A 13,603-nucleotide genomic window follows, 5' to 3' on the forward strand; every position below is an offset into this window, starting at 1 on the left:
ACTTCCATTCTTCTTCTACTATTCACTCTCCTAATCAATTACATTGCCATATTTTTGCACTTGCCTGTCTTCTGTCTAAAGGTAGGCGTCTTCAACTGTGCTCACATTGTCAACCCCTTGAACTAATAGAAAACAAGCGTACTGGAAATGGTGGCAGACTACAGAGATTTGCCCACACCCTGAAGTGAAACCATTATTTGTATGTGTGTGTGTGTGCAAATACACTGTTTAAATAACCAAGATTTAGAGTTCAAATGGCTATTGTATTTGAGAAGCTAAGTCCCACTTTCTCCTCAATAAATTCTTTTATATATGATATGTAACCAATATTAAATAATTAACATGAATGTGTGCATATGTATATAAATGTATATGTACATTGCTGTAGGGTAAGGAAAAATGTCAGGCTTTTCTGCCCTCCTGCCATCAGGATAGATGAGGGAAAACTGTGATCATGAATGCATGCCTGATGGCAGGCACCTGAAGTGGATACACCTGCGCTAAGACTGCTTTTAAGGGTGGTGTCATGGGGACGCCAGTAGAAGCCAGTAGAAGCCGAAAGAGAAGCCGAGAGAGCAGCAAGAGAAGAAGCCGGGAGAAGGCCTGAGAGCCCAGAGTGAAGACCTGCTGGGGGCTGGGAGGCCTGCCAGCCTCCCGGCCTCACAGCACCCCTGCCTGCCGTGTACCTGGTAACCCCAATAAAAGACCTGCTAAAGCCACTGAGGACTCTGACTTCTCCTTTACCCGGTCTGCATGGGATCAGAAAACCTGCACTGTGTCTGTTCCTGACACTTTACAATTGCATAATACATATTTCACAAAATGTATAATGCACATATTCTTTAACAAAAATCTAAAAAACATGTGGTAGTGGCAACCAAGTAAAGGGCTGTCCAGGGTTGGGGCAGGCCTCCCAGACCCCTGTGACTCTTCTAACAATTTCTTTTCTCTGGTTTCTCTCTTATGGTCTTGCCTCTTCTGTAGCCATCCTCTGCCTGAGTGATGCTGCCCTTATATCCCTGACCTCTAGGCTCAGGTGTGCACACTTACGCATGCTCACACACCCACACTCCAGGTGTCCACATCAGGCACGTGTGCCCCACACCCATGCTCCCAACTGCTTTCTGCATCAACAAAATCAAGGCTGCAGGTGATAGCTACAGAGGTGAGTGTTGTAAAAAGCCCGGTTAATTCCATTTACCCATCACATGTGTAATTTCAAAAGAATAAACTTTATTTCCTGGATGAGATATGCAGTACTTGATACAACTGGTTGAAATATATACTCAGAGCCTCTCATGAGTTTAAGTGTGTTTCAGACTCTACTGGGGGCTTTCAAAAAGTCTCCCATGTCTAGTCACTTATCACAAATCAGTTACATATCACATGTCAGATTCATGTACTTTCAAGCTAGATGGGCCCTTAGAGATCCTTAATGCCCTCATTTCATATGTGGGACTGTAGTGGCAGGAATGGGCACAGAGCAGGATCTCTATGATCCGAGCAGGCGGGTGAAGAATCCCTCAGTGGCTTTTCAGGCTTTTATTGGGATTTACCAGGTACACAGCAGTCAGGGGCTCCAGGGGGGCCTGGAGGCTGGCAGGCCTCGCAGCCACCAGCAAGTCTTCATGCTTTCTGGGCTCTCTAGTGGTCTCTGCTTCTCTGTGGTTCTTCCATTTGTTCTGCTGCTCTGCTCTCCTCTCTCATGGTTCTCTCTGCCTCTCATGGTTCTGCTTCTGCTGGCATCCCTGTGACGCCACCCTTATAAGCGCAGTAATCTTAGCCCAGGTGAATCCCATCTATATATGCCCACACCCCACTCCAGGTGCCCGCCATCAGGCATGTATTCAGGACTGCAGGGTTCTGTCATCTATCCTAATGGTGGGAGGGCAGAAAAGTTTGATACTTTTACCTTACCCTACAGGGACCAAACATCTAGAGGTGTTTGTGGCAGAGTTATGAAAAACACTGCTCTCAAGTCTAGACTTGTTGGTCTTCTGAATGACATATACTGCTTCTTCAGTCATTTTTAAATGGCCCATGTAGTGGCAGGAAGGGATGGATCAGGATCTCTATGATCCGAGCAAATGGGTGAAGAAGGAGTCCTGGAGCCCTTGGTGGCTTTCACAGGCTTTTATTGGGATTTACCAGGTACACCGCAGGCAGGGGTGCTGGGGCACCAGGAGGCTGGCAAGCCTCCTAGCCCCCAGCAAATCTTCACTCTCTCTGGACTCTCAGGCGACCTCTTGTGGCCTCTGCTGTTCCGTTCTCTCTTGTTCTGGTCACTCTTTTGCTCTGCTCTGCTCTGCTGTTCCTCTGGCATCCCCATGATGCCACCCTTATAAGCCCAGTCTCTCAGCCCAGGTGTACCCACTTACATATGCCCACACCCTACTCCAGGTCCCCACCATCAGGCCTGCATTCAGGCCCACAGATCTATCATCAATCCTAATGGTGGGAGGGCAGAAAAGCCTGATACCTTTTTTTACCCTACAGTCCAAATAACAAGAGGCAAAAACAAAATAGGTAAATTTGCAAATGTGTTTGTTATACAATACAAACTCCATGGCCTAACACTCCATGAGTTGAGAATCTTACAATCTTGCTTCTTCTGTAAAAATAATTCTGGGAGGCATATAAATGTATTAACTATTCAACCACTACCCTATCCTACTATCCAAAGGAGGTTAAAGGCACTAAGAGACATGCCAGTCAAGGCACTGAGACAGAGCAGGATAATACGTTAGGTTTTAAGGGTTAGGGATCCCAGAATCCTTACCAGGCTCCACACAAATATGGTCTGACCCTGACTAGTAAGTTCCTTAATATGGTTCAGCTGTCTCTTATCAAAGAAATGAGGGTCTGCTTCGGATAACTTCAAAGCTCCTTTTCACATCTAACCTTTTGATGTAAATTAGAGTGAGAATTAAATGAAATTGGTGCCTGGTTGAACAAACTCTGCTTATTAAAAATTACCAGCTAAAGAAAATATTGACTTTTTATCTTTCAATAGGTTTTTAGGTACTAAAGTTGTGGGGCTCCTATCTAGAAAGCTGATTCTCAAAATGTGGTCCTCAGATTCTTCCAAATTAGAGAATATTTCTTGAGCATCTACCATAACCTAGGTACTGTGATTCCCCTGTAACTTTCACGTGACTGGTGAGAAATTATGTCTCAACTATTGTAGGGTAAGGGAAAAGTATCAGGCTTTTCTGTCCTCCCGCCATTAGGATAGATGATGGAACCCTGCAGTCCTGAATGGATGCCTGATGGCGGGCACTTGGAATAGGGTGTGAGCATATGTAGATGGGATTCACCTGGGCTAAGACTGGACTTTTAAGGATGGCGTCACGGGGACACCAGCAGAAGCAGAGAAGCAGAACTGCGAGAAGCAGAGTGGGAACCATGAGAGGAGCAGAGAATAATGCCACCAGAGAGCGCCGGAGAGCCCAACAGAGTGGAGACTTGCTGGGGGCTGGGGAGGCCTGCCAGCCTCCCGGTACCCCAGCACCCCTGCCTGCCATGTACCTGGTAAATCCCAATGGAAGCCTGCAAAAGCCACTGAGGGCTCCAGGACTCTCTCCTCCTTTACCTGGCCTGCTGGATTAGAGATCCTGCACTGTGCCCATTCCTGCCCCTACAGTTATACATCAGAGAATGATGCAACTATTACTTTGGTCTCTCTTCCTAAAGAACAGTGACTTCAAAAAAACATACTCTGAATAGTTTGCTTAAAGTAAGAAACAATTAGGAAAAAACCTCTCTGCCTAACACAAAGAAATGGCAGAGGGAACAATGTCACCAATATTGAGAGGGTTGGGGATGTCAGCCTCTTTTGTCTCCCACTTTTGCTTCAGACCATAAATATACTAAGTTTCGATGACCACCCTCACATCTTCTCCAATGCAGCTTTCACTCTTTTTCCTCTCCATAAATTTTAAAAGGCTTACTCTCCTTCTGTTCATGCTTCAGGCAATTATCAATATAACCCAGCTTCTATGACCATTGGTCATTTGAAACTGCTCTGTTAAAGGTCAGCAGCAATTTCCTAAGTGTTTATTTCTTTCCTCTCCTCTCACTGAGGTATGCATGGTCCAGAATGCTTCCTCCTCCTTTGCCCACTTTCATTCTTTTCCTGGTCTTCAGAGAGAGAATTCATAGCTACATATTACTTCTCTCTCTTTCCATATCTATATCTAGATATGTATATCTAGATATAAATAATATGTATATCTAGATATAGATATATGTATATCTAGATATAGATAAAATATAATATAGTCCTTATGTTAGATATTTGTTGCAGTCACCTTGGACTTTGCTTTCTCCCCTTTGCCTTATCTAATTGTACTCTTTTCTTTCCATTTATAAAGTTTACTAGCCCATACATACCTGGTATTAAGCAGATGCCCCACTTTTGATCATTTTCATAATTTAAGGTGGTGGCACACCATGGCCCACTGTGATTTTCATCAAGAATGCACTCATGATGCCAGGTCCCATTAAGAAAGAATGGAAATTCACAAGGTCTCCCATAGGAGTTTCCATCTCTGGTGTATATCTCTGTGAATTGGGGAGGAGGTAGAAGAAAGGGGAGTTAAAAATAATCAGCTTCAGTTGAATAATCTCTAAAACTGTTTGAAATAAAGATTGTTGTTTTCACTTATGCAAACACAATATCTGGGTTGGCTGCACAGTATAGAAATCAAAAGCATGGACGCTGACTGCGCAGGTCTAGTCTTCAACCTCTATTAGCCTTAAATTCTACATTTGTAAATTAGGAACAATAGTATTTAGCTCAGAGTTGTTATGAGCTTTCAATGAGATAATCCATGTAAAACTTCATTCATTGCAGTTTGAGGGAGAGCTGACAGATCCTGGCTCCATCAACAGACTCCTTGTGGGTGGCAGAGCGCTCCCGCAGAAAGGGTGCCTCTCTAAGATTAAACTTACACTCTATTTTCTTTAGTAAGAGTGGAACAGAAAAATATCTTGGAAGCACTGTGGGTGGATGTGGACTTTTTGAAACCAATTGTCAAGTAAGAGAGATAAACAAAATAGCTCCATTGTTCAGAGATTGTAGGTAGGTTGAGGTATGGATTCTGAGGACATGAGAGGGAGAATAGCTTAAAGATCTACGAAGAACTTACACAACTCAATATCAAAAAAGTAAACAACCCAATCAAAAAATGGTCAGAAGAGCTAAAAAGACACTTCTCCAAAAAAATGCAAATGGCCAACAGGCATATGAAAAAATGCTCAACATCACTTATTATTAGGGAAATGCAAATCAAAACCACAATGAGCTACCACCTCACACCTGTGAGAATGGCCCTATTAAAAACCCCAGAAGAAATAACTGCTGCCAAGGATGTATAGAAAAGGAACATTCTTACACTGCTGGTGGGAATGCAAACTGATCCAGCCACTATGGAAAGCTATGTGGAGCTTCCTCAAAAGACTAAAACTGGACCAACCATAAGATTCAGTGATTCCACTCCTAGGAATCTACCCAAAGGACACAACAACACTAATTTGAAAGGAAACCTGAACTCCTATGTCTACTGCAGCACTATTTACAATAGCCAAGATATGGAAACAACCTACATGCCCCCAAACAGATGAATGGATCAAGGACATGTGGTATATATAGGCAGTGGAATACTACTCAGTGAACAAAAAAGATAAACTCATGCCATTTATAGCAACATGGATGGAGATCATGCTAAGTAAAATATGCCAGAAGAATAAAGATAAATATTGAGTGGTTTTACTTGTATGAGGAATGTAGAGAAGTCAAACAAACTGTCAGGAAAGAGACAAATCTTACAAGATGACCATAAATCTGATCCATAAAGAGAATGTTGTCAAAATGAGGAAGGGAAGAGTACAAAAGACTATGATGATGCATCACGGGTGCCAAGGTGGTGGGAGAACTACAGAGAACTACAGAATACAGTGGAGGGGAGAAATCAAATACTCTTCAAAAATTAACAAAGATGTAAGAAAATAAATAAATAAATAACAAACAAAAACGCAGCAGGTCACCAGGCAATGAAGTTGGGGAGAAAACCATTCCACACAGAGATTACATCATGCGCACAAATAAGGCACATAATATTTATGGGTTTCCTAAATACGAAAGGGAAAGAACAAATTACTGAGAGATGAGTTGGCCAAGAAATTTTGAAAAATATTGAATGCCACACGTAAAAGCCAGAGTTCACTGCCTAATACTCATGACTCTTATACACAGAACAATGAAGTAGATGTGTATTGTGCTTTTGGCTTCATTTAAAAATATATATTTATATTTTAAATATAAATATTATAATAATGTGTAAATGATAGAAAAATTGTATGAATCAGATACAATATGGAAGAAATCCAGGAAATATATTGGGGGTAAGGGCTGATTTAAAAAAAAAAAAAAGAGGAAGAACTGCTGGAACTCTAAATGGACTTGGAGAGAGTCAGGCAAGGTTATGAAAGAAGCACCCACTTGAGTGGACAGTCATAGGACTAGCTGGTGGCCACTGAAGTAGTGGAACTAGCTTTTGTGTTAATAAATTCCCCTGGTAGGGAAATGCAAATCAAAACTACCATGAGATACCATCTCACACCAGTGAGAATGGCACATATTAAAAAAACTAGCAACAACAAATGTTGGCGAGGATGTGGAGAAAAAGGAACTCTTGTGCACTGTTGGTGGGAGTGCAAACTGGTCCAACCACTATGGAGAGCTGTGTGGAGATTTCTGGACCTGCTAAACATAGAGCTTCCATATGATCCAGCAATTCCACTCCTAGGTATTTACTCAAAGGACACAGAAACATCAATTCCAAAGAGCACCTGCACTCCTATGTTTATAGCAGCACTGTTTACAATAGCTAAGCTTTGGAAACAGCCCAAATGCCCAAAAATAGATGACTAGATCAAGAAGATGTGGTACATATATACCATGGAATATTACTCAGCATTCAAAAAAGATAAACACATGCAATTTGCAGCAACATGGATGGCACTGGAAGGGATCATGCTCAGTGAAATAAGCCAAAAAGAAAAAGAAAAATACCGGATGGTCTCACTCATAGCAGGAATCTAGAAAACTTAAATAAGGGACCAGGAAAATGAATATAAGAAAGTGAAAATCAAAATCAACAAAAAACTACGAACCAGAGACACTTTTTGGGGGGTGGGGGGCGGGAGGGGAAGGATTGGGGTCAGAATGGGGCATTTGCAATTGTATGGGGGAATATAAAAATAAAATTTAATATTAAAAAAAAAAAAAAGTAGGGACCAACCAGAAAAAAAAAAAATAAATAAATTCCCCTGGTATACAAAGAGGAATTGAAAATTGATTTCAATCTCTAATATGCCTGGAAATGCTAGGGGAAGTGCTCAATACTTAGGCTAATTAACAGTTCTCTGGAAAGGTTTTTCATAGTACAGCTAACATTATATATATTGGTCACCTTTTTCCATATACTCAATTTCTTTAAAATCATGGTCACTGACAGATAAAAATATGGTGAAGTCTAAATATGAAAAATCAGCATGTACCACCCTTTAGCAGGTTATTAGGGGCCCTTAAAATGCCTCAAGATTTGCTTAAAAGTGTGCTTAAGATGGTATTTGATTCTGCATCCTTTATTATTCTCAAATGTTCATTAACTAAAGTGTGAAAACTGATTTGACAGTGTACAATGTATTAAGCTGCAATATAGCAAAGGTAAGAATAATCTGGAAGCTTTTATTGACAATCTTTTAAGGAACACTGGTTTATTTTCTTCTAATGTAAACACGGTTTTGAATAAGGTACTTCTGTTAGAGAGTGTGTTCACATTATATTTGACAAGAATACAGCTTATTACTCATGTTCTGTTTTTAACCATACCCAAAATTCCCAGTAGCTCATCACCAATTTCTGTTACACATCAGAACAAAGGACAGCCTCTGATCTTGATGACTTTTGCTAATGGAATAGAACCATCATTTTTTTCCCCAAAGAACTTACATTTCTGTTATACAAAGTACTTTCAATTACATATCTCTTGCTCTTTACCATCAGCCTGTGAGATCAATAGGGCAAGAATTATACTTGTTTATGAAATCCCCATTTTTGCTGAATAGTTATGTGAAAGATTTGGTCACTCAGCTGTCAATGATAGAGGTGAGAACCTGCTCACTGATTAATGTCCTTGACATAAGGACACCTTGTGACACCAAAGGCTCTCTTCTCAGATTTTAAGTCATGTTTCATAGCTTAAAACTTGGCTTCAACAAGAAGTCTCCAATGCACAGTATGCCATGAAGAATGATAAGCACACAACTGCCACCACCACAGCAGCAGAAAATTGTGCTAACTATTCACTAACAGTTTTAACAGTTTGTCACACATTGTTTGCTACTGTTTGACCTCTTAAATCCAATAGACAGACTTTCCTGAAAGAATCTTCTTTGAATGTGTGAATTTATGGTGACAGCATCCTTAAAAGAACAGCTTATTTGGGAACAGGCACTCACACAAAAAACTAATAAATTATTTTCTTTAGTAACATGAGGCAAAATCACATCAATGGTTAAAGAGTTAGGGAAGAAGAGTTGCTCAAAATTCAAGAGAGTCCTATAGCTATATTCCATTAAAAGTCCATTTTCTTTTGCATAATTCACAAAACATCCAAAATTTGAAGTGCTATTAAGGTTGAGCTATGGTAGATATACAAATGCATATCTGGAGGCCAGTCAAAAGCAGTTTATTCATAAAAGTTATACAAGTTATATCAAAAAGTTATGCAAGTTATATAAAAGTTATATCAAGTTTTCCCTGATATACATGTAACTCACACAGGATGGGGGTTGTGGAGAGAGGCAACATAGCACTAATGACAAATTGGAAGTTAAAATTTAATCTAATAAATTAGATCTAATAAAATCTAATCTAAACTTTAAAGTCAAGGGAAAAATCAAGAAACTAAATTTGGGGAACACAATCCTGGTTTTCAGTCCTACCTACCTACAACAACTTGGATAATGTTGGACTTCATTTTGTTGGGACTTACCTGTCTTATGTTTATACAACTAGTCAGGAAGGTGGGGTTAGGGACTAAATGGGAGTCCAAGACAGCAGTCCTAGAGAAAGTCCCTAATTTCAGACAGTGCCCTCTATGAACAGGAAGGGAAAACATAAACTTAATACGTAAAATGACCAAAACTTAATATTGACTAAATATGAAAGGTGGAGAAAAAAGCAGAACAACTCTAGGATTACTTGTAGATTTCTGACATTTGTGACTTGGATATATCAGTCACTGAGACAGGAATGTAGAAGGGGAGGCAGGTTTGGTTCTGACCCCTGTGCAAATTCATATCTGAGGTATATCTTGACTAGTCAGAACTGTATGTGCCCCCACACCTCCTTTTAAAATAAACTTCTCAATTGGAAATTTAGTGTTCCAAATATTGTGTTTGGAAGGACAAAAATCCACACTGTATCTTTGGGCTTTTGCTGGTGGTACTGCTTTGCTCTTTCTGGAGTTCTTAACATTTTTCTGCACCTTAGGTGAGTTCTTAGCCTTTTTCTGCACCAATGATCACTTAAGCAGCCATGTGAAGCCCATCGGCCATCTTCCCAGAAGAATATTATAAATGCAAAAAATAATACAAAACATATAGAATTAGAAAGAAAACTATAGTTAAATGAGGCATTTTGAGAACTGATTCACAATTTTTAACATACAATTATGTCCCTTCAAAGAATTGAAAGCAGGGGTGACATCACCAAGATGGCAATAGAGAGCTCTTCCTTCACTCCTAAGAAGAACATCCACTCCTAAGAAGAACATCTAATAATTGATTAGAGGGACACTACCCTGAAAGAGACCCTTGCACCTTGGAAATCAGGACAGATCGCACTAGTAGGACAAGGAGGAGAGTCACACTTCATTAAAAGGAGGATGTGCAGTGATTCCAGTGTGGTGTGTATAACTGTCTTTGACCTTAGTGTGCAAAATTATAGAGTACAAAAAGGATTCACAATGTTGAGGCAAGGTATCATCTAACCAATAAATGACTTCTGTGCTGAAATAAAAGCCTAAAAAGCAGTTCAACAACAACAACAACAAAGGAATTAAAAGCAGGAGAAAGAGTCCTGACAAGAAAATAATTCCTTTTGAGGCATAAATGAACACAATGAAACCAATAAAATCAAGTTCAAAAGGCATTTTGTTTGGGTCCATATTTTCCATAAGCTGCCAAGTTAGAGAAAGGCTTTTGTAGCACAAAATTTAAACTTACCATTAAGTGCTATCCAGAAAGCATTTTTTTTTTTTTAAGGTTAGGAGTAAGATGACTAACAGAAACTAGAATTGTTTCCTTGTACTCAAGGACTGGAGAAAAGGAAACCCCCATCTCTATCTAGAATTTCCCCTTAACATTAGAACCTGACATTATCAGAAGCTGTTGTATCTTCTCTGGGAAATAGAAAGAGGTTATTCTTGGAGAAAAATATGTGCAGATAGTGGGAATGATGGGAAGTCAAAGTTAAAAGAGTTTTAAGAGAAGAGGAAAATCTCTGTAAAACTATATAAATTTACAGAGACAAGCAAAGATGAGGAACTAGTCAGGACTTTGATATATATATCAACATTTGATGTAATTTAGGGCAACATGATGAAAGAAGATTCATTTGGCTGATAGCTAATAGCATTTAGAAGTTCAAAAAATAAATCTACTTATTCTTTTTAATCTTGGAAATTTGTTGTAATTCAGTCTCTAGACTCCAAACAAAGGTTATAATCAAGATAATCCCCAAAGGCAACATTCATATATTTATTTTTGGAAGCAACTGAGAAAAGTCTATTCTCAAAATGCTGAATAATAAATACAAACATCAGAGTATGATAACCACGCCAAAAATAAAAATAAATGAACCCACATGAGGTACTTTAAAACTTCCCATTATATTAAAAACAGCAGACAAGGAAAAATATATTTTCTTTAAGTCTTTTTCTTTCTTTTTTAAATTTTACTAGATAATTTGACTTGTATTTCATAGGAAGGATTTCCTGTTATTTTAACATTTCCTTTTACGGCATTTAGAATAATGCAATCATAAGAGATGCACATGCTCAGGTATCAGAGTTTTTTCTGGCCTGCCACAGAATGACTGCCTAACTTCTGACAATCTCTCCTAGCCTTAACTGTAAAAAAATGTGTGAATAACACCCACTACACAGAGATAGCTGACATTACTGTACAGTGCCTAGAACTAAATGCTAGCTCACTGCTTTACCATTTTAAGGCTTTATTTGTATTCATTTTCAATGCCACATTTATTAAACACAATAGCAAATGAGTCAAATCCCCCTCTAATACTCACCATAGTAAGGCTGGTCACACAGGTTTTCCTCTGAACCTCCTTTCTTCCAGAAATCAGATGAACTTGTGCTTGCTATGGCATGTCCATCCTTCAGAACTAAATTGTATCCAGCAGCTCCATACAGAGAACGGTGATCACATTTCCACCATAGCATGGCACGGGAGTCACAGCTGAACATTCTCAAGGTATCCATGGGTTTGGTGATATCTAGGCCAAGGCACTTCTGGGATTGCACATGAAAGAGTCGATGGTGGGTCACCCACTTCCATAACATATCCTTGGTTTTGTCACAGTCCTTTGCTACTATCCAGCCATCCAGTGGTTGGATACACTTGCCAGTGTTTTCATTGACAATGGTGAATGGCTCATTACCTGAGTTAAGAAAGACAAAGATGTTTCAGGATTCTGAATTATGTGGTCAATTCATTTTGGGGCCTTTTGCTAAGGATTGTCTGAGTACCACTGAACCATTCCCACCTTCAAGGGGCATAAACTGACATATTACACAAGAGCAGAGGACAGTGACAGTTACAGAGGCAATACAGTGTGGGTAAGGGCATGGGCAAGTCTGCCTGGGCTCATAGTCTGCCTCAGCTACTTGTTAGCCATATGAACAGCCACATTTAATTTCCGCACCTCAGTTTCCTCCCTTGTAAAATAGTACTTCATACAATAGATATGAAGATAAAGTGAGTTCATACATGCAAAGCACTTAGAATAGTACACACATTTGTTATTGCTATTCCATGAAGGATATACCCTACCCCTCTTACTTAACAAGATGAAAATGTTGTCATCTTCCTCAGACAGGTGAACTGCCATCAGTGAAAAATACCCTGAGCCTATTTAGGAGAACTCTGTCTTGCTAATACGTTAGCTACTATGGCATGGTAAATTATTACATGACCTTAAGTCTCTCAAAGAAGGTGAGACTTACGAGGAGGCAGAGTAGAAAAGTGGGATAAAGGGGTCAGAAGACACGAAGATCTGGATTCCTGGGGTAGAGGGACTTGTGGCCAACGCCATCATAGCACCTCTGGGGTGGTAACAGGAAGCCCCTGCAGAAGGGTTGGGATAACTGACAGTGTGACTCACTTAGGAAGGCCAAACTTGAGCTCCAGGAATCACCTAAGCCACTGGATTAAAGATCCAGTAGATCTGAACAAAGGGAAACTTAAAAGTAACCAGTGTGCGCTGAGGATTCAAGTGTCCTAGGGAATTTTGCATGAGCTGGGAAAGACCTCTCTCTGCAAAGAAAGATATTGAAGTTTTGTTAAGCTGGTGGAATGAGAACGCAGAATAATATTTAATTTAGTTTAATGGAAATAAAGTAATGCATTTTTCTTGATTCTGTAGCGCAGGATTCACATTTGTTACAACAAAGTACAATGGAACAATTTGATTAATGCTTTTACAAAGAAAATTTTTTTGTAGTTTTGGCACAGAACATCATGTTGATGTAAGTAAAGTTGAAATATTTAAGACAAACTTAAACAATCATTGTTAAAGAAACAAAGTGCTCAAGGCCTCCTTTGTGGTGTAGGGGTTAAGTCTCAGTGCTATCATGCTAGTCTCAGCACTATCATGCTAGCACCACTGTGTCTTGAGTTCAGTCCCTGGCCGGGGAACTAACCCACATATGGCACAGCAGACCTCACCTGTCCTGTCTGCAGCTCCTCTAAGCAGTGTATTTCAGCAGTGTATTTCAATATTTCAGTATTTCTGCCTGTTCTGCTCCCCACTCTGTCTCTGGTGAATCTTCTTACCCTCTGCACATCTGGCCTACACCCCAGTTCTTCTATGCATAAATAAATAAATCTTAAACAAACAAATAACAACAACAACAAAAAACCCAAAGCCATTAGCAGAAGGATCTGTGAAACTTTGGTTGCCCAAACTGCTTTCATTTTGATGCCAGCTTTACAATAACTGATTTCACTAACACTAAACACCTTTTCTAATAATAATTTATAGGTTTTCAGCGTTAAAAATTCTAATACCAAGAACTTGAGGGGAAATGCCTCATACCAAGGATACGAGAGGAACTTTCACGTTAATAACAACTATAAAATTAGGTCCTATTCCAGTTACTACTTTGAACAGAAGTTTTTGTTTTAATTACAGCAGCAGCAAGATAAACAACAGGAATAAAAACAACATCCTTTAAAACTTTAAGTTATTTATGCTTTCAGAGCTCTAATTTAGAACATCCTATAGGGTGGC

At 39.6% G+C, this 13,603-nt stretch overlaps 1 protein-coding gene across 1 annotated transcript in view; it reads right to left on the reverse strand.

Moving 5' to 3' along the window:
- The window catches only part of LY75 (lymphocyte antigen 75), a 121,895-nt gene that overhangs the window by 104,563 nt on the left and 3,729 nt on the right, over positions 1-13,603 (reverse strand). The window contains 2 exon segments of the mRNA XM_054699771.1: positions 4,393-4,563; positions 11,381-11,752. Of these exon segments, the coding sequence (XP_054555746.1) occupies positions 4,393-4,563; positions 11,381-11,752 (543 nt within the window).

This window comes from Talpa occidentalis, unplaced genomic scaffold, assembly GCF_014898055.3.
Source record: "Talpa occidentalis isolate TD23 unplaced genomic scaffold, MPIMG_talOcc4v2.1 talOcc4.3, whole genome shotgun sequence".
NCBI classification, from domain to species: domain Eukaryota; kingdom Metazoa; phylum Chordata; class Mammalia; order Eulipotyphla; family Talpidae; genus Talpa; species Talpa occidentalis.